Source organism: Gobio gobio (genome assembly GCF_949357685.1).
Source record: "Gobio gobio genome assembly, chromosome: 8".
Lineage (NCBI taxonomy): Eukaryota > Metazoa > Chordata > Actinopteri > Cypriniformes > Gobionidae > Gobio > Gobio gobio.
In genome coordinates, this window is record NC_137114.1 from 41339702 (window position 1) to 41360231 (window position 20530).

At 38.1% G+C, this 20530-nt stretch overlaps 1 protein-coding gene across 10 annotated transcripts in view; it reads right to left on the reverse strand.

Moving 5' to 3' along the window:
* ncam1b (neural cell adhesion molecule 1b) overlaps positions 1 to 20530 on the reverse strand; it is a 159028-nt gene that overhangs the window by 10502 nt on the left and 127996 nt on the right. For all 10 annotated transcript variants that reach the window (XM_079822619.1, XM_079822627.1, XM_079822626.1 and 7 more), the window contains 2 exons: positions 13996 to 14120; positions 13727 to 13907 (listed from right to left, as the gene is read on the reverse strand). In XM_079822619.1, coding sequence (XP_079678745.1) covers positions 13727 to 13907; positions 13996 to 14120 — 306 coding nt within the window. The remainder of the gene's footprint in view (positions 1 to 13726; positions 13908 to 13995; positions 14121 to 20530) is intronic.

Consider the following 20530-nt stretch of genomic DNA (forward strand, 5'->3'; position numbering starts at 1 on the left):
AGATTTGGTACAACATGAATGTGTAAATGATGAGAGGATCTTTGTCTACATCTTTGCAACTGTTATGCTTTTGTTTGACCACAGGTAGAAAAAAAAATACTTACCAATAAACACCAATGACAGTTAAGATGATGATAAGATGACAACTGGCACAACATAAACACTTCTTATGACAGATTAAAATCTTAGTGTAGATTTTTTTGTTTTTTAAAGAAACTAACTCTTATTCACTATAGACACATTAAATAGACCAAAAGGTGACAGTAAAGACATCTATAATGTTACAAAAAACTTTATTTTTAAACTTGAATGCTTTTCTTTTGAACTTTCTATTCATCAAAGAAATTGATCTCATTTTCCACAATAAAATATTAAGCTGTTTTCAACATTGATAATAATTAGAAATGTTTCTTGAGCAGCAAATCATCATATTAGAATGATTTCTGAAGAATCATGTGACACTGATGACTGGAGTAATGATGCTGAAAATTCTTCTTTGACATTACATTAATAAATTACATTTTACATTATTTAAAATTTCCCAATATTACTGTTTAACTCTATTTTTATTCATACAAATGCAGTCTTGGTGAAAATAAGAGACTTTAATGTTAACGTTTCAAAAACATAAATAAAATAAAAATCTCACGACCACCAAACTTTTAAAGATATCAAAAACAGACACTACAACATTATATAAAAAATGAATTTAATAATGCCACATGTGAACAATAGCCCCAGTGATGACTAAAATACATTGGGTCTCATTCACTAATAATTGGCTGGATTATTTCGTATTTGTACGCACATAATTTGTCACGCCTAATTCACAACACGTTCGTCCGCACATGAATATGTTCTGAACCTCGTTCTGATGTTAATAAATTGTGTATTCTAAATGAGCGGCCGTGTGCACGGGTCTTTTACATAAAACACGCCCAAACATCTCCATATAAGGGCTTTCCGCACAACCTTTCCTTTACAGTCTTTCGTCGCTCTCGCCAGATCCTCAAGCAATGCCAAGTGTGCCATTCTCAAAACCAGTTCAAACACATTTTATACAGACCCAGAATACAACTGTATATCTGCTGCTTTATTCAGAGAAATCTTGCAGCTGAAGCTATAACACAACTTTTCGTACTTTCACTGTATATGAAGAAACATATTTAAGATTAAATTAAATTGTATTATTTAATAATGAATAATTATATAATTCATATAATATAGTATAATATATATAATATTAAGATGAAATATAATAACACTTTTAAACTTAAGTGCTTTTTGCGTATGTGTGGTTTCTGTTGTTCCTATATTTTAATTTTAGTACGAATTTGGCCAATCATCATATGTTCGTGAAAACGTTCATACGCAGATTTCACACACAAACTTGTACGCACACATGCTTAGTGAATGAGACCCATTGCTTTTTGTTTCCAAATATTACAGTAAGTAATTCATGTAGAAGCCTCAAAAAGTCTTTTAAGTAATAAAATAACATCTGAAAGTTTTGTTACAAAGTTTGTTCCCAAAAGACTGGTACAGTTTTAGTTCAAACATCCGCAGAGCTAAAGTCGTCTATTGAATAGCAGACAGTCAAGTCATATTTTCTCTCTGCTTTTAACTTAGTGTTTCTCTCATTCTTTAAGGTGACATGTCATTTCTGCATCATTAGCAGCACTACATGGAACTGCGAAATGTAAGCATTGTTTCCAAACATATAGAAGCCCACAGAGGCCGTACATTATTATTATTCTGTCTCTAACAACTTGTTTTATGACTTCTAAGGGCTTCTGTTTCATTATTTCTTCACTGTTTTTACAACTGACAATGCTTCGCCCTCTAGGTTATTGATAAATTGTATTCGAAACTACCCAAAAACAGATCTTCCATAACCTTGCATTAGAAATAAGCACTGTTTCAAGGCAAGGATTAGTGTCTAGTCAATTCCTTCTGGTGCCACTGAAATGACACATTGTAGCTTGACTTAAGGGAAAGTTCACCCAAAAATAAAAAATTATCCCATGATTTACTCACCCTTAAGCCATCCTAGGTGTATATGAATTTCTTCTTTCAGACGCAATCAGAGTTATATTAAAAATATCATTGCTCTTGGTAGTGAATGGGGGTCCTGATTTTGAAGTCCAAAAAAGAGCATCCATCCATCATAACAGCAATCCATACGACTCCAGGGGGTTAATAAAGGCCTTCTGAAGCGAAGTGATGGGTTTTTGTAAGAAAAATATCCATATTTAAAACTTAGTATACTAATAAGTCGACTTACGGCAGAAGAGTAAACCCTGACGTGATGTATGGCGTAGGATGTAGGAGTAGCAAAAGCTTTGACGCCTCTTGCTGTTCAAACAAATAGGGCTGGACAACAAACAACTCAAGCTCCTCTTCTCTTATATCAAAAACCTCCGACATTTCTCTTTAAAAATTCTCGTTTTAGACTTATAATTTGTGACCCATGTTTTGTTTTTCTCTATCCTCTGCACTTCCACGTTTGTCAATACGTCATGCGTCAGGTCAGAGGTTACTCCTTCGCCGTAAATTGATGCGTACGGCCGTCTGTCGGAAGCTAGTTATTTCAGTTTATGAAGTTCTAAATATGGATATTTTTCTTACACAAATGCATCGCTTCACTCCAGAAGGCCTTTATTAACCCCTTGGAGTCGTATGGATTACTTATATGATGGATGGATGCACTATTTTGGGCTTAAAAATCTCGACCCCCATTCACTGCCATTATAAAACATTTTTTACAACTCCAATGGTATTCGTCTGTAAGAAGAAAGTCATATACAACTAGGATGGCTTGCCGGTGAGTAAATCATGAGATCATTTTCATTTTTGGGTGAACTAACCCTTTATATAGTGCAAATGTCTATGGATGCGATAGATTTTTGTTTGTTTTTTACTTTTTTTATTGACAAAAACTAAAAAGCACAGTCATTGTAAGCATTTGGTCATCTAAAACTGAAATATATTTCTGTATTTTCTTTAGTTGTAACCAGAGTTGCTTTGAGGCTCAGTGTTCCCAACACATTAGAGAGAGATACAGAAACAAATCATGCAGAGGATCCTCAACATGAGGAGAAGACATTTCCTCAACGCTATCAAAGCAAAAGCAGCAATAACGGAGAGAGCAGGAGAGACACTAGAGTGCAGGAGACTGAAGAACCACTCAGAGTGACTACAAAACACAAAGATCACAGGCAGAACAAACATTAAACACAATAACCATGACAAAGGGTAGGAGGAAGAGTATTGGCACCAGGACGTTTGCGTTATGAGTGCATGTGATGATCCGTCCATATCCAAGCCCAGGAACAACGACAGGACAACAGAGAAACAAGGTAAAAGGGAAATGGGAAGAAAAAGAGAGAGAAAGAGAAAAAACAAGAGGCAGAAAAATAAGTCAAACACAGAAACAAGGTTTCAAAATGAAAAAGTAAGGTGGGGATATAACGGAAAACGAATGAAAGCATAAGCTGAGGGTGAAAGACAATGTGTGGCAATTGTTGGGTCATTCTCAGTACTGCGCGCCATGTGCATTCATAACACTGAATAACACATTTCTATAGACAAAATGCATCTAAAAATAGTGGAGTGGAAACCGAGTGAGCTGCTGTGAGAAAGGTATATGGTCCCAGCGGCCAAAACATGAGAATTCTTTCATTTAGGCTTTAAGCTAATGCATTAGCGTTTAACATACCGTGTCATGCCCTTTTACAGATGTGTGTGCATCCTCAGCGCAAAACATTCATTTTACAGGTTAGCCTATATCCTTATCTGTAAATGTTACTAATACTTCCATTTTGCATGAAAGCACGTCCTGACAATAGTCTGCTTAAAGCAGGGGTCTCCAAACGCGGTCCTGAAGGGCCACTGTCCTGCAGAATTTAGCTCGAACCCCAATTAAACACACCTGAACATGCTAATCAGTGTCTAACTAGGGCCCTGTAAGACACTAATTAGCTGGTTCGGTGTGTTTATTTTGGGTTGGTGCTCAATTCTGCAGGACAGTGGCCCTCCAGGACCGAGTTTGGACACCCCTGCCTTAAATTTTTTCGGACTTTAGCTTATTCACCGTATCCCCCAGAGTTCGATAAGTCCATACATCCCATTCTCATCTCTGTGCGTGCCATAACTCTGTCTGACGCACCCACCGCTAGCCTAGCTTAGCACAAAGACTGGAGGTAAATGGCTCCAGCTAGCCTACTGCTCAATAAGTGACAAAATAACGCCAAGATTTTCCTATTTACATGTTGTGATGTGTATAGTAACATCGAGTATTAAGACCGACGGAAAATGAAAAGTTGCGATTTTCTAGATCGATATGGCTAGGAACTATACTCTCATTCCTGCGTTATAGTCAAGGAACTTTGCTGCCGTACCATGGGTGCAGCAGACGCAATGATATTACACAGCGTTAAATATTAATATTAACATATTAATGCACCTGAAATAGTCGGTCTTAGTACACAATGTAACTATACACATCACATGTTAATAGGTAAATGTTGGCGTTATTTTGTCATTTATTGAGCGGTAGGCTAGCTGGAGCCATTTACCTCCAGTCTTTGTGCTCAGCTAGGCTAGCGGTGGGTGCGTCATGGAGTTATGGCACGCACAGAGATGAGAATGGTATGTATGGACTTATCAAACTCTGGGGGATACGGTGAATAAGCTAATGTCCCAAAAAGTCGGCGTGTTCCTTTAAGCTTCAAAATTAACCGAACGAGCATGCACGCGCATCAAACAGACAGAACGCAGTAGAGGGCGGAGTCGATTAATATTCAGCGCAAAAACAATAACTTAGCTGAAATATCTGCTGTTGGACGCTAAATGTTTGGTTTAAATGTCAACATGTAATTCAAGTATTTTATGAGAGAAGTAACTGTAAAGGGATAACAGCGTGTAATTGATTATTAATGTAAGATGTTTCTTATAGCCTACAGGATAAAGAAATAATAGTAACAGGTTACTTTGTCCATAGCGAATGAGTAGAGCTTACTCTTATCTAGTTTGTGTTTTTTTGCGTTCTTTTGCTTAGTAACTTATTTGAACAATGTATAGCACAGATATACTCTCACGAAAATTAACCATGGTTTTATTGTAGTAAAACCATGTTATTTGGCATATTGATTACCATTTGTATCACAACACAAATACCATTTAGTTAAACTATGGATTTGAAGCAAAACCATGGTTAATTTGTGGTTACCATGGAATAACTACAATATAACCATGCTTTATTTATTTATTTATTTATTATTATTATACATTTTTGGTTTTATTCATTGTAAAACCATGGTTATTTTTTGTAAGGGTAGATACAATCATAGATATTCATAGGTAGATATATGTATGTTTTCATAGCACTCACTCAGCCGACAAGTTTGATTGAAGGACAGCATTGGGCAGGATGTGGAATAGTGTGTTTTGTCGATTAAATAAAGGACTTTTTATCAGATTATTCGAAAAATTATTTTAATAATCGATAGTTGCAGCCCTAATACACAGTAATACGAACAGTAAGTTACGACGGCGTCGGTTTTACCATATCAATACGATCCCAAGTCCTCATCTTTTGGAAGTTTATGCAAAGTGGAACAGCGGCTTCTTGACATTTCGACAACACAAACCAAACTCTTCCAGGCCTAGAGAGTTTGAGGGCGGGTCAATGTAGATGTTGTTCAAGGGCAGCCAATAGCTATGTTTCCATCCGCCTATTTTTATGCGCATTTTGGGATGTCACATAAAAAACTGCTGGATGGAAACGCCAAGATGCGCATAAATTCTCAATTTTGCGATGCTGCCCATGATCGACGTGCATCTTGAAAAGTGTACGTTTTGGAAGGTGCTACGGCAAGTTTTTGTGCCATCTAGTGGTCTAGAGGAAAATAAAATCAAAGGCACCTTTCCCCCCGCGGCACCTTCAGCCCCGTTGTACCATGTACTATGGTGGTACCTTGTCTATGGCAGTTACGGCCTTAATACTTTGGGCCTGAGGTGGGAAAAATATGATTTCTCAAAAGTATGATCAATACAAAATAAAATAAAAATGAAATGAAATAAATTAATAAATAAAGTTCCTGAAATGTTCTTGCATAAATGGCACCATGTCCTGAGGATGACCCAACAAAACAAGGCATGCAAAAACCCCCAGCAAATGGTTTTGATGGGACAGTAGGAGTTGTTTAATACATCGCAACGAGGATAATAACAGGAAGATAACATTACAGGAAGATTATGCAAAACACGTAGAATTAGCACTTAGCACTTTTTAATGGTCCCTAAAACACAGTGTACCACACAGCCCACACAGTGAGTAGAAAGCAAGCTATTCATTATATTTTAAGCTAATTAGAGAATACATTTACCTCACTGCACAACATTTTAACCTGAAAAATGGTCTGAAAAAAGTCCTCGAAGACTGCGAGGCACTGCATTAAACAAACAACGCTCTACTGATTGAGGAAGCAGTTAATGAAGATGTCAGTGCTGTGTAGTTTTGCTTAAAAATAAGCAAGATTAATCTGGAATAGCTGAATGCCCACAACAGCAGAGCAACAGAACATTCCGGACCTGAGCTCAGTCAACTGTGACTAGAGAACATGCTATTTAAAAAAAATGTACACACTATCTATGCTACTATCTATATATACACTGTATATATATATACATATATGCCTTGTACACACTGTAAAGTTTCAGGAGTGACAACCGTATTTAAATGCGGGAATGAGTCCCCTAAATTAAATTCCATGTACGGAACATGACTCGCTCCCGAAACTGCGATGACTGACACCGTGGTAGCCATAGCAACGTTCTGGCGCCTTGTGTGTTTGGTATCCGTTTTTCTGACTAATATTAAGTGTAATAAAATAATATTACAGTGACAAAAGACAGTCAAGGCGTTGTTTTTTCTTGCTTAAAAGGGGTCATGAACTGAATTGTTTAATTGTTTTATAATGTTTCCTGTGGTGCACTTATAATGTTAGTATGATTTTGACATCAAAAATTTTCATAATTTAGAAATAAAAGGCATTTTTACCCTGATTTTAGCCTCTGATCAGAACGCTCTGTTTGAAGGGGTGTCTTTGCATATGGAATAGCTAGTATTACATGTGGAACTCTCAAACATTTAGCACATTTTTACTATTACAGCTCTCAAGGTTAACTAATCATGAAAAGTGTTGATTATAACATTATATTTAGATCTATGGCATTATATTCAGATCGTGGCATGAAAGGCTGCAGTGATGAGCATTGTAGCCGATCACAGACATGTTGAGCAACTCAATTTCTGCATACTAACAAATTATTTCATCATAATTAACAGTTCAAACACAATGTAAAAAGAGATTTGTTGATTATTACGGGAGTTTTGGCGCGAGTCCACAACTCAGTCACTGATAAACTAAACTCAGCGACTGCAAAGGGGGCGTTCTTTAATCGCTTTCTATATATAATTGAATCACAGTTAAAATAACAGATTTTTTTCATCGTACAAAGAGAAACAATATGAAGTTGAACGTTTAGTTACTGGTTTGATTTACTGACATAGACAAAGAACATCTGACTGTACATGAATCATATCAGAAATCACTGGTCACAGATCAGCCATTAGAATTAACACAGTTACTTACATGTTGTGGCATTACTGTCGAGTCCATATTACAAAAGTTTGTTTGCAAAGTCTGCGCCGAAATTGCGAGAATCCACAGTGAAATGTACTGAACACAAATAAATAATGCTCAGCTGAGACATTCACATTCTCAGCAATAGGACCCTTTGTAAGGTATATTTTAATGGAGTGATCTTCCTTCTCTCCTCTTCATCTTACTAACATGCCAGTGGGCGGAGCCAAAGTTGCAAAGGTAAAGTAGTCGTTTGTTTTCTTCGGCAGAGGCGGTCTTTAGTCGCACTATTCCACAATGAGTCGTTTGCTGGGTTTGGTTACAATAAAAGCTGTTTTTGGACTAACAAGGAAATTTTCAGTTCTGAAACTCAAAGAATATTCTTATAGTATGATGATCTCTTATATGTCAAAAGCCCAAGGAAAATTAGATTTCTCAGTTCATGACCCCTTTAAAGGCTGCTTCAGAGCACATTCAGTGTTGCCATGTTCACTTATTATAAGGGTCAATGACATGTATTTTTTGTCCGAATTCATTACTTTCCTAAAAAAATTAAATAATAAATACATGTCACATATCAAATTGATCTACAATATTTCCTTTATAAGATACTCTTTTAATTTTTTTGAAATACAATTGACTTTTTGAGTTAAAGCTACACTATGTAACTTTTCCGTCCACTAGAGGTCGCCTGTTCAAAACATAGGCATAGTTTGATGACGCCACGTTTGAGCGCAGAATCTTGGGACATGTGGTCTTCACCTCACAGGCGGTGGGAAAGAGTCAGGATAGGACTCGGGCAGAAATCATGTTCATGGATGCGATTATTAACATTACTGTAGTATGAAGCAGAGCAGGACCGAGTGTTGTGGAGCTGAGCAAGGCCGCAGGAGCGATTGAAGCGAGGGACTGTTATTATGGCATAGTCACCGGCGGGACTTTTATTATGACACAGTCGCTGGTGCCACTTCCTCTTTTCTAGTCATGAGTATGAGGTAACGCAACTCTGTTTATCGTATTAGATATATCTGAGTGTGTTGAAAAGGAAGTTATGCCGTTCGCTCAGCGGCTGCTATGACACTTGTTCACACTGCAGTGAGAGTAAAGCGTTTCTGCAAAATAAAACCAGAAACCGAGGGTAACGCAGATATGACGCAATCGACAGGCGACTCCCTCAAATGCAAAGCTCACACGTCCCGGTTCCTTGGTTAAAATAGCAATTTCTCACGATTTACAAATAGTTGGAGACATTTGGGATATTCTAAGTACTCAACTGAACAAAATATATAACACTGGCCCAGTGGTTTTTTGGAAATTTTACTGCAAAAATCTTACATTGTTCACCTTTAAAAAAAGTGTCAGGTGGTGCGACCAGCAAATTTACATTTTAAAATAACAATTCCCACTGCAATTGCAAAATGAAGTAAGAAATATAAATGTAAACCATTATATAATGTATACAAATAATAACAAAAAAAATAAAAATAAAATAAAAACATAAAAACTCCTTATGGAAAATTGTGTTCTGAACACAGAAAAGTGTCCGTTTTTATGACTAAAAGGGCAATACATAGAAAAGGGAAAGGGAATTTACAATGTGATATGCATTTTACAATGATTCATATGTATATTGTATATGTATATTATTTTAAATGAATATATGGTCACACCACCTGACATTTTCTGGGTGGTAAAATCAGAAATCTTGTTTAATAATGAATTAATGCTGTCTTAAAAGCGGTAAAACCAATATGAATCAACACCATACATTTTTTGGACATAATGCATTTTAAAACTTTTTATCTTAAAAAAAATATTTTTCTTCTTATTTGTCATTGACCCATAAGCGTTTTTTGGGGTTGTTTAAGCTTGTTTCATACAACGATCGTGTTTATGGAGTTATAAAAGGGAGCAGAGGTGTGGGTCGTGATAATTCAGGCTTATTTTCAGCATAAAGCATTTCTATTTATTTCAGGGGTTTTTTCTCTCGCTGATCTGCTTGCAAGATCTGGCAACACAAGTCAGGCTTGTACCGCTTTCCCTGAATTTGTGCACTGCAGATACAGACGAGAAATCTCTCTGATGCAGAGTAACATGCATCAGAGATGTACAGTGAGGAAAATAAGTATTTGAACACCCTGCTATTTTGCAAGTTCTCCCACTTAGAAATCATGGAGGGGTCTGAAATTGTCATCGTAGGTGCATGTCCACTGTGAGAATCACAATGTATGATTTTTTTAACTATTTATTTGTATGATACAGCTGCAAATAAGTATTTGAACACCTGTCTATCAGCTAGAATTCTGACCCTCAAAGACCTTTTAGACTGCCTTTAAAATGTCCACCTCCACTCCATTTATTATCCTAAATTAGATGCACCTGTTTGAGGTCGTTAGCTGCATAAAGACACCTGTCCACCCCATACAATCAGTAAGATTCCAACTACTAACATGGCCAAGACCAAAGAGCTGTCCAAAGACACTAGAGACAAAATTGTTTATTGGAAACCCTTGTTTCCAAGGTTACTATTGGTAATACACTAAGACGTCATGGTTTGAAATCATGCATGGCACGGAAGGTTCCCCTGCTTAAACCAGCACATGTCCAGGCCCGTCTTAAGTTTGCCAATGACCATTTGGATGATCCAGAGGAGTCATGGGAGAAAGTCATGTGGTCAGATGAGACCAAAATAGAACTTTTTGGTCATAATTCCAACTAAACGTGTTTGGAGGAAGAAGAATGATGAGTACCATCCCAAGAACACCATCCCTACTGTGAAGCATGGGGGTGGTAGCATCATGCTTTGGGGGTGTTTTTCTGCACAAGGGACAGGGTGACTGCACTGTATTAAGGAGAGGATGACCGGGGCCATATATTGCGAGATTTTGGGGAACAACCTCCTTCCCTCAGTTAGAGCATTGAAGATGGGTCGAGGCTGGGTCTTCCAACATGACAATGACCCGAAGCACACAGCCAGGATAACCAAGGAGTGGCTCTGTAAGAAGCATATCAAGGTTCTGGCGTGGCCTAGCCAGTCTCCAGACCTAAACCCAATAGAGAATATTTGGAGGGAGCTCAAACTCCGTGTTTCTCAGCGATAGGCCAAAAACCTGACTGATCTAGAGAAGATCTGTGTGGAGGAGTGGGCCAAAATCCCTCCTGCAGTGTGTGCAAACCTGGTGAAAAACTACAGGAAACGTTTGACCTCTGTAACTGCAAACAAAGGCTACTGTACCAAATATTAACATTGATTTTTTTCAGGTGTTCAAATACTTATTTGCAGCTGTATCATACAAATAAATAGTTAAAAAATCATACATTGTGATTTCTGGATTTTTTTTTTCAGATTATGTCTCTCACAGTGGACATGCACCTACGATGACAATTTCAGACCCCTCCATGATTTCTAAGTGGGACAACTTTCAAATACTTATTTTCCTTACTGTATCTCTCAATGTACATCATTAACAACTAGCTGTTCAGTTCGGTTCTGTAAATCTTTTTTGAAAATGCTGTAGTCACTACCTGCATTTTTTGTGAGTGAATTTGGTTGTAGAACGTGGTTGTCACTCTTAAAAATGACTGAACTGTGTGTGTATAGAACAGTATAAAGCACTAGAAGGTGAACTGACAACCGAATTTAACTGCAGCAAGTACGTTTTTAAGCATTGCAATTATAAATGTTGCAGAATTTGCAGCTAGAGAATGCAGGGATTGCAGGGTCAATTTAATTTATATTTTTTTACAGAGACAAAATACTTGTTTAGTTTCAATGTGATTTGTAAATGAACATTACTCATTATATATTCATGATTAACTGTTAAATAAGTAAAAGAATGTTATTTGATGATGTCTGGGTTGAAAAAGACCCACTGTGGTCAGAAATGTCACACAAAAACTATTAGTATGGCAGACAGGGACAAAAAGTATCTACTGCAATACATTATTTCCCACAAGTTTTCCATAAGCAGGGAACAGATTCGTTGTGAAATATGTGCAAAGTGGGCCCACATTAAACAAATCTCCATTGTAATTGTAAAAGTTGTAAAAAAAAATATGCCTGTACTAGCATTGTAGCTCCAAGATGTACACAGTTCATTAACAAACAGCAGAATAATGCATGAGTTCTTATAAAATATTCAGTTAGGAAGTTATGAAATGCCAAAAATGATTAAATAAACAGAAAACTTGCACACAAGTTGCTGAAAGGGTAATTTCAAGCAAGTATGTGCTTAAATGTTACTCCAAATAAATAGATGAATTGTAGTGGTAAACCACTACATTAAATCACTGCAACATGTTGTAGACTTCTAGTACGCCAACATCCAAGCTGTTCTCGGATTTACCGCGAGTTATCACAGTGAAAAATAACAACACTTGAAACATGTTAGTGCCAGCAACTTTAGTAAAGTTCTAGTTAGGAGGTGATGTGGTCTCATTAGCATGCTGCAAGGAGTGCGCTTCTGTACTCGGAGGTGTGAGTGAGACAAACAGCCTTTGGATATGGGCCATTCGCAGCCTAGTATGCCAAAGAGAGCGGCGATTCAGCCCTCCTACGTCCAGAGGGCCGTCTCGGAGTGTTAATGAGGGAGAGAGACAACGAGGGACAGACAAAGTCTCTCTGCATTAAGAAGCACCAGATGCTTGTTACATTACAAGTCAAGCAGTGAACCCCAGCTGTGGCCCTGGCACGCCTGACCAGACCGCAACCCTGTCGCCTAAACCGCCGCAGCACACTAGGCAGGGTTCGTAAACAGGAAGTGATTCTCCATCAGGCAGGGAGAGGGACTACTGTCCTGCTGCTAATGATGAGGGTTAGCCTGGTCACAGGTGGATGGAGGCCAAGTCAATAACATTAAGCAGACAGTGACTCAGAGTGTACCTGCATGTGAATGCAAGGGGTCTGTTGATTTTGTTTCTGTAATTCAATGTTCGTGAAACAAAACATGTTTTGCAAAGTGACCATGCAAGTTAAAAATAAATGTTTCGTTTTTTTTTTTTCAACAATCAATGCTGATTCTTTTAGACATGCAAAATAATTTGATTCAAATAGGGAATGTACAGGTACAATATCGGTGACTGGCCCATATTACAAAAATAAGTGATTGTTTTTCTTTTTTCTTTTGTAGATGTCCAGTATTTAATATTAATTAATACAAATTTATATTAGTGCTGTCAAATCGATTGATCGCGATTATTCACATCCAAAATAAAAGTTAGATCTATCTATCTATCTATCTGTATATCTCTGTCTGTCTGTCTCTCTGTCTGTCTCTCTGTCTGTCTCTCTGTCTGTCTCTCTGTCTGTCTCTCTGTCTGTCTCTCTGTCTGTCTCTCTGTCTGTCTCTCTCTCTGTCTGTCTCTCTGTCTGTCTCTCTGTCTGTCTCTCTGTCTGTCTCTCTGTCTGTCTCTCTGTCTGTCTCTCTGTCTGTCTTTATCTCTCTGTCTGTCTTTATCTCTCTGTCTGTCTTTATCTCTCTGTCTGTCTTTATCTCTCTGTCTGTCTTTATCTCTCTGTCTGTCTTTATCTCGCTCTCTCTCCCCATCTATCAATCATCGAAAGAAAGTTATACCAAGTGTTATGTCTTTTTTTAATAATGAACATAACAGCTTTATAAAATTCACAAAGTAAAACAAAATGACAAATGACTTTTTTTCAGGCCGAAACAGAACTCTCTGCTGAGCATTTGCCCAATAAGTGTCATCATACTTGTTTGTGATCAAAATTGCCCCTCTGTCTCTCCTACTTCACGCATTTGGCTTAATCTAAGACATCTTAAATGGCCAGCTTGAAGATTGGTATCAGCATCTCACACTATCTTATGTTATAGAAATATGGCATTAAGAATCCCATATGAAGAAGCCAAATGTTTGTGCCCGTGTGTTTCGTGATCTGCCATGTAGTGTGACTCACTGTTTATCATGCAGTGTAAGTGATGGCCCAGACTGCATTCGCATGTTTGGTGTCATTACAGCTCTGAGTCAGCTGTTAAAATCAGTGGGCTTGAGATTGGCGGTGAGAGTGAACACAGAGAAGGAGGGATGGAAGGAGAGACAGAGGGAGGGATGGTGGTTACCTGTGGTAGCTGCGGGCTCTGGTGAGGTTTTGAAGGTCAGGGTGCCGGGCTTGGACTTGCCCTGTTGGTTCTCTGCCACCACAAATACGTCATACTCCGTGTCCCACACCAGACCGATCAGCATTATGTACTCGCTCACGTTGGGCAGACGGATCTCAGGCTTCCAGTCAGGGTCTTCCCTCTGTGTACCAAAAGGCAGCCATGAAACGGTCACAAAGTTGCCAAACATATTGTAAACATACATTTTTTTTTCTTATTTGGACACTCACCGCTTTGTATCTGACCAAATAATGGGTGATTGGCGACCCTCCATCATCTTGTTTTATCCAATTCACTTTGAGAGAATTGCCGTTCGGTTGTAGAGTTCCCTTGAGTATAGGAGGGCTGGGTTCTCCTACAACAACAAACCAGTTACAATGATGTGAGCAAAAAGCACCATAACTTAAAGGGAGAGTGCACCTAAAAATAAAAATACTTCATTCACTCGCCCTCATGTCGTACCAAACAAAGACTTTTTCATCTTCGAAAGCAAAATCATTCATTAAATCATCTGTGCATTCTGTTTACCATATTTGATGTGCTCTGTGTTTGTGCGTTGATCAGTGTTCAAATGTGAATAAAATCCTAAATTAAATCTGTTTGTCATATAAAGTGTTTGCGCATCAAGTTTCGGTGGAATGGACTTTAAACGAAGGGACAGAAATCTCTCAGGTTTGAATAAAAATATATTTGGAACAAAATGAGGGTGAGTAAATGACATAAGACAGTATTTTCATTTTTTCATGAACTATCCCTTTAATAAAGATGTGGAAAAGGAGGAAAGTTCTTAACAAGGAAGCAAAATCAGCATTAATTATTGGTATTATTATGTGTGGTGACAGGCCGATACATGTATGATATAGTTTATCTACTATCAGTACCAATAACAATCAATCATGTTGAATAACAGCACAGCAGTGTTAAAAATTAACCCTGTCTTGTCAAGTTCCTATAGGTTTCATGTCAATCATTTCATTTTAATAAATTCTGTATACATCCGAGTAATAACATCCCTGCCAATAACAGCACCAAAATATAAATTAGGTTTCTTAAAGTGCCCCTATTATTTCAAATATTCCCTTTCATGCAGTGTGTAATAATCGCTGTTTGTGAATGTAAACGTTCTGCAAAGTTGTAAAGTCAAAAGTGCCTAAACGAGTCGGTTTTTGTTCATATCTTACTGCGTGACAGTTCTACGTCACTAGAAATTCTATTTGCATAATGCCCGCCTATGATGTATATTGTCTGCCCGCGAACAACTTTGTCCCGCCCTCAAACACGTAATTTTACTGACGACTGCTTCTCAAATCTCGGAGTTCAACGCAATCACTGAGAACTGAGGAAGCCTACGCACGGAGCTGAAGTTTATAGTAATGGCCGTTTGTTTCCGAACGTGCGCTGTAAGCGGTAGACCGATCAGACAGACCGGGCCATCTGACCAATTAGAGCAGAGTAGGCTGAAAGGAAAGGAGGGATTTAGAAAGACTGAATCCTCCATCAAGTCGTTTGAGGATCATTGAACAATGTGGTGATGTGCAATGTATACAGGGGCAGGTCATATAATTAGAATATCATAAAAAGTTGATTTATTTCACTAATTCCATTCAAAAAGTGAAACTTGTATATTATATTCATTCATTACACACAGACTGATATATTTAAAATGTTTATTTCTTTTAATTTTGATGATTATGACTGACAACTAAGGAAAATCCCAAATTCAGTATCTCAGAAAATTAGAATATTACTTAAGGCCAATACAAAGAAAGGATTTTTTTAGAAATCTTGGCTGACTGAAAAGTAGGAACATGAAAAGTATGAGAATGTACAGCACTCAATACTTAGTTGGGGCTCCTTTTGCCTGAATTACTGCAGCAATGCGGAGTGGCGTGGAGTCGATCAGTCTATGGCACTGCTCAGGTGTTATGAGAGCCCAGGTTGCTCTGATAGTGGCCTTCAGCTCTTCTGCATTGTTGGGTCTGGCATATCGCATCTTCCTCTTCACAATACCCCATAGATTTTCTATAGGGTTAAGGTCAGGCCAGTTTGCTGGCCAATTAAAGAACAGGGATACCATGGTCCTTAAACCAGGTACTGGTTGCTTTGGCACTGTGTGCAGGTGCCAAGTCCTGTTGGAAAATGAAATCTGCATCTCCATAAAGTTGGTCAGCAGCAGGAAGCTGAAGTGCTCTAAAACTTCCTGGTATACAGCTGCGTTTACCTTGGACCTCAAAAAACACAGAGGACAAACACCAGCAGATGACATGGCACCCCAAACCATCACTGACTGTGGAAACTTTACACTGGACCTCAAGCAACGTGGATTGTGTGCCTCTCCTCTCTTCCTCCAGACTCTGGCACCCTGATTTCCAAAGGAAATGCAAAATGTACTTTCATCAGAGAACATAACTTTAGACCACTCAGCAGCAGTCCAGTCCTTTTTGTCTTTAGCCCAGGCGAGACTCTTCTGACGCTGTCTGTTGTTCAAGACTGGCTTGACACAAGGAATGCGACAGCAGAAACCCATGTCTTGCATACGTCTGTGCGCAGTGGTTCTTGAAGCACTGACTCCAGCTGCAGTCCACTCTTTGTGAATCTCCCCCACATTTTTGAATGGGTTTTGTTTCACAATCCTCTCCAGGGTGCGGTTATCCCTATTGCTTGTACACTTTTTTCTACCACATCTTTTCCTTCCCTTCGCCTCTCTATTAATGTGCTTGGACACAGAGCTCTGCTCAGCCTCTTTTGCAATGACCTTTTGTGTCTTGCCCTCCTTGTGCAAGGTGTCAATGGTCGTCTTTTGGACAACTGTCAAGTCAGCAGTCTTCCCAATGATTGTGTAGCCTACAGAACTAGACTGAGAGACCATTTAAAGACCTTTGCAGGTGTTTTGAGTGAATTAGCTGATTAGAGTTTGGCACCAGGTGTCTTCAATATTGAACCTTTTCACAATATTCTAAATTTCTGAGATACTGAATCGGAGATTTGGGGTTTTCCTTAGTTGTCAGTTATAATCATCAAAATTAAAAGAAATAAACATTTGAAATATATCAGTCTGTGTGTAATGAATTAATATAATATACAAGTTTCACTTTTTGAATGGAATTAGTGAAATAAATCAACTTTTTGATGATATTCTAATTATATGACCAGCACCTGTATTATGAGGGGAAAAAAGTGTTTTTCGACATTTGATGTGTGTAAACCTGTTGTAGGAGACCTCCAAAATAAAACCAGAAGCCTTTAAACTGGCATAATAGGGGTACTTTAAAGAGCCCTCCATTTAAATAAATGCTGAAAATAAAATTCAGCTATTTTTCATCGAATTAATTAAACAATCAACAGATTCATCGCCAAAATGGTTGCAGCGCTACTCCAAACTCCAGCCATTCAGTTTGAGCCAGAAGTTGAAATAAGGCCAACATTGAAAAATTGACATGCAGCAAATTTAAAAGGTATTATGCATACATCAGCATTATAGTAGCCATTGGCCACCCAGGTCTGTAGACATCAATTCTGGCCAATGAAAAACCAGCCGACCACTAATTATATGTATTAAAAGGTAGCAATTTTCTAACTCCCATAATTCTTAGCCTCCTATACACAGCAATGATTACATACAGCCAAGTAATAGAATAATATGACACACGCTGCTTGGCTGGGCCTCCTTAGATGAGTAGGCTGATATTTGGAGGTCATGGTGAACTGCGAACATCCCTATAGAGCATTTATGTGTATGAGCGCACTGTGAATTGGGAATAATTCAATGGTGCTGTTCACTGAGGCCTCTCCTTCACGGGCCATCATGATCCATTTCATTTTAATGACCAGCGAATGCTCGTTTGATTCACTACATTAGTTTGACGCCGCAGAGTGACACGTAACAACATTGCAGGCAGAAGCTACGCGTGTTCATGGTGGATTGAAAAATGAAGGCATTTTACTCTCATTAAGGGAGTAATTAGCTATTAGCCTGTATGAGGGAGACACTTTCATTCACACAACCTAACTTTTCATGTCTTTTTTCTTTCTTTTTGTTTGGACTACTTGTTCAGCCTGATATAAACCATTAACACTTAATTTTGTCTGTGCTGTAGTGAAATAATCAATAGGGGGATACATTTTTCAGACAGGTACACTACACATCTAATTCTCTTTGGATCTGCTACAAAACACCATCATGGCTGCTAAAACTGAACGAGATGTGATAAAAAAGCGGTAATTAATCTTAATGCGTTACGAGGTTATAAAAGTGCACACACAAAATGGTAGAAGCACCACTAACTGGTGCGAGGAGTTACAATCCCAAACGATCAGCTCAGTTAACAAGCAGACATTCTATTCGACTGACAGTTTAAAGGGTCATCAATAAACGCTCATCTCTTTAATAATGAAAGTGCAGCACTGCATGATTAATTCCATGCTTCTTAGCCATCTGTCCCTAAAGGATACAGTAAATGAAATCATGTACACAAGGGAGCAAACAGCAGTAAATTAAATGAGACTAAAAATAAAAGTTTTACACGCTTGCAAATTAAATCTTAATGGCAACTACAAAGAGATATTCTTGGGGGAATTCACCAAGAATTAATTGCTCAGTTTATTTGCACATGCTGTCTGCGTTGTTTTAGCACATGGTTCGCTAAAGGTATTATGCAAATTGGGTAATGCGTAAACATGCCCTAAAATGAGCAAATTTGCAGTACTAGGTTGCAGGATTGCAGACTGGGTAATCCCAGCCTGATCTGCCGGCGATTTGATTTCGCCCTGCAACTCAGTCTGGAAACCTGTACATTCATTTCTACTGCTTCTGTAACACTTTTGCGGGAACCAATCACGGACTGGCTTATCCACCTGGCGTGCTATTGGCGGGTTTAACACAATGACGGATAGAGAAGGGATGGGTCGTTGCATCGTTGATCACGCCTCTTGTGGTCTGATTTGGTGAAGGACTATCCAATTGCGTACAGAATCATTTAATTTATGCTCGTTTATCACGCCTCTTCTGCAGGAGAAAATACAGAGCAGACTCCCCAGACCAATGTTCAATCTTAACTTGAGCTTGGTCTGGTGATAGCCAGACTAGCAGAATTGGGCAAAATACAAAATTGAAAAATGTTGGCATTTGAATTGAATTGAGCCACACTCACATGAAGTTGAATTGGAATGACAGGAATTGCAATTCAAAGATGGTTGGTTCGTGTTTTAACGCCACACCAGCTTCCTCTGCTATTTGCTTGGAGAGTAACAGGTTTAAATAATATACAAGTGCAATTAAAAAACCTACTTAAGGTTTTTAAAGAAATGGAAAGTGCTATTCAGCATTGAGAATATACATTTTGATGCAATTTACAGAAATTCAACACAGATCATGTATTCCAGGAAAATAAATACTCTTATGTGCTGGTTCAATCAAATTAAAATCAACCCCCGGGCTTAAAATCCTTTCGAAATGTTTTAATACTTTTTTTTTAACAACATTTGTCTTGACACATTTAGCTTTTCTAGTAAAAATTATTGCCATGTTATATTCTTTGAATTATTGCTATGTTAAATTCATTTTAATTCCTTATATTCAAATTCAAATTAAATGAAATGCTGCAGGCTCTTTTCTGCCTCAATGCAAATTCAGGAATCGAATTGGAATTTAAAAGGCATTGTCAATTCAATTTGAACTGACAATCATGACCCTAATTTACATAGAAAGGAGGGGTTCTGACAATAATATCAATTACATAAGAAAGGTAGCCTGAAGTCGTCATACTCAGATTCTAGTCAGAATATGAGTCTGATGCTGCTCCATTGGGCTGTGATTATGAGGCGTGTTTCAACCGAACCAGGAAAGAAAATGCCTCTGCACTCAATTGGATAGACCTACAACCAATCAGAGCAATGGAGTAAGTGACGTATGTTAAGCGACGCATAGTTTTCAACAGAACTCAACTGCACGCACGCTGGAAGAAGAAGATGATGAGTGTAAACGAACTTTGCCGGTGTTGTAAAAAAGAATTTAAGGATACACGGAGTACTTACCAACACAGTCATTTCTGAGAGAAATAGTAAAGGTGAATGCATATACGAACAAGTTCTCCATTTAGGATTAGAAAGAATTTAATCCAAACGCTCTTTGGTGGCGTGGATGATTAAGTTACTGTTGAGCATCTGTCCATCATTGTATAAAGCCCGCCCTGACAATTTGATTGGTCCGAACAGCTCTTGTTTGAGCATAGTTGCTCCACAACGAATCAAGTCCAGACCAAACTTCCCGACCTCAAATGTTGTGGGCAGGGCAAAGTTCGGCTGGCATCCAGGCAATAAGAAAGGGTTAGTTCACCCAAAATGTTTTATTCTGTCATCATTTACTCACCCTAATGTCATTCAATAAACATAAGACTTTTGTTCATCATTTTAGGATCAACCGTGCTTGCTTGACGCGAGAGAACCAATAAGTTTAGTTGAGCGTCAAGCAAGCACGGTTGAGCTTCTGTTTACCATATTTGATGCGCTCTATGTATGCGTGTTAATGTTTATGTGAATAAAAGCCTAAATGAAGCCTAAATTAATTAATTCATTCATTTAATGTGATCATGTCTTAACTTAGATCAAATAACAGAGTAAACTTGCTCAACTGTCTTTATGAACTTTTTGAAGCTTAAACATTTTTGTAAAGGATTTTCATTGGATGGATAAAAAATATCTGTTTTGTGTTCCAAAGATGAACATAAGTCTTATGATGGTGAATAATTAATGACAGAATTTTCATTT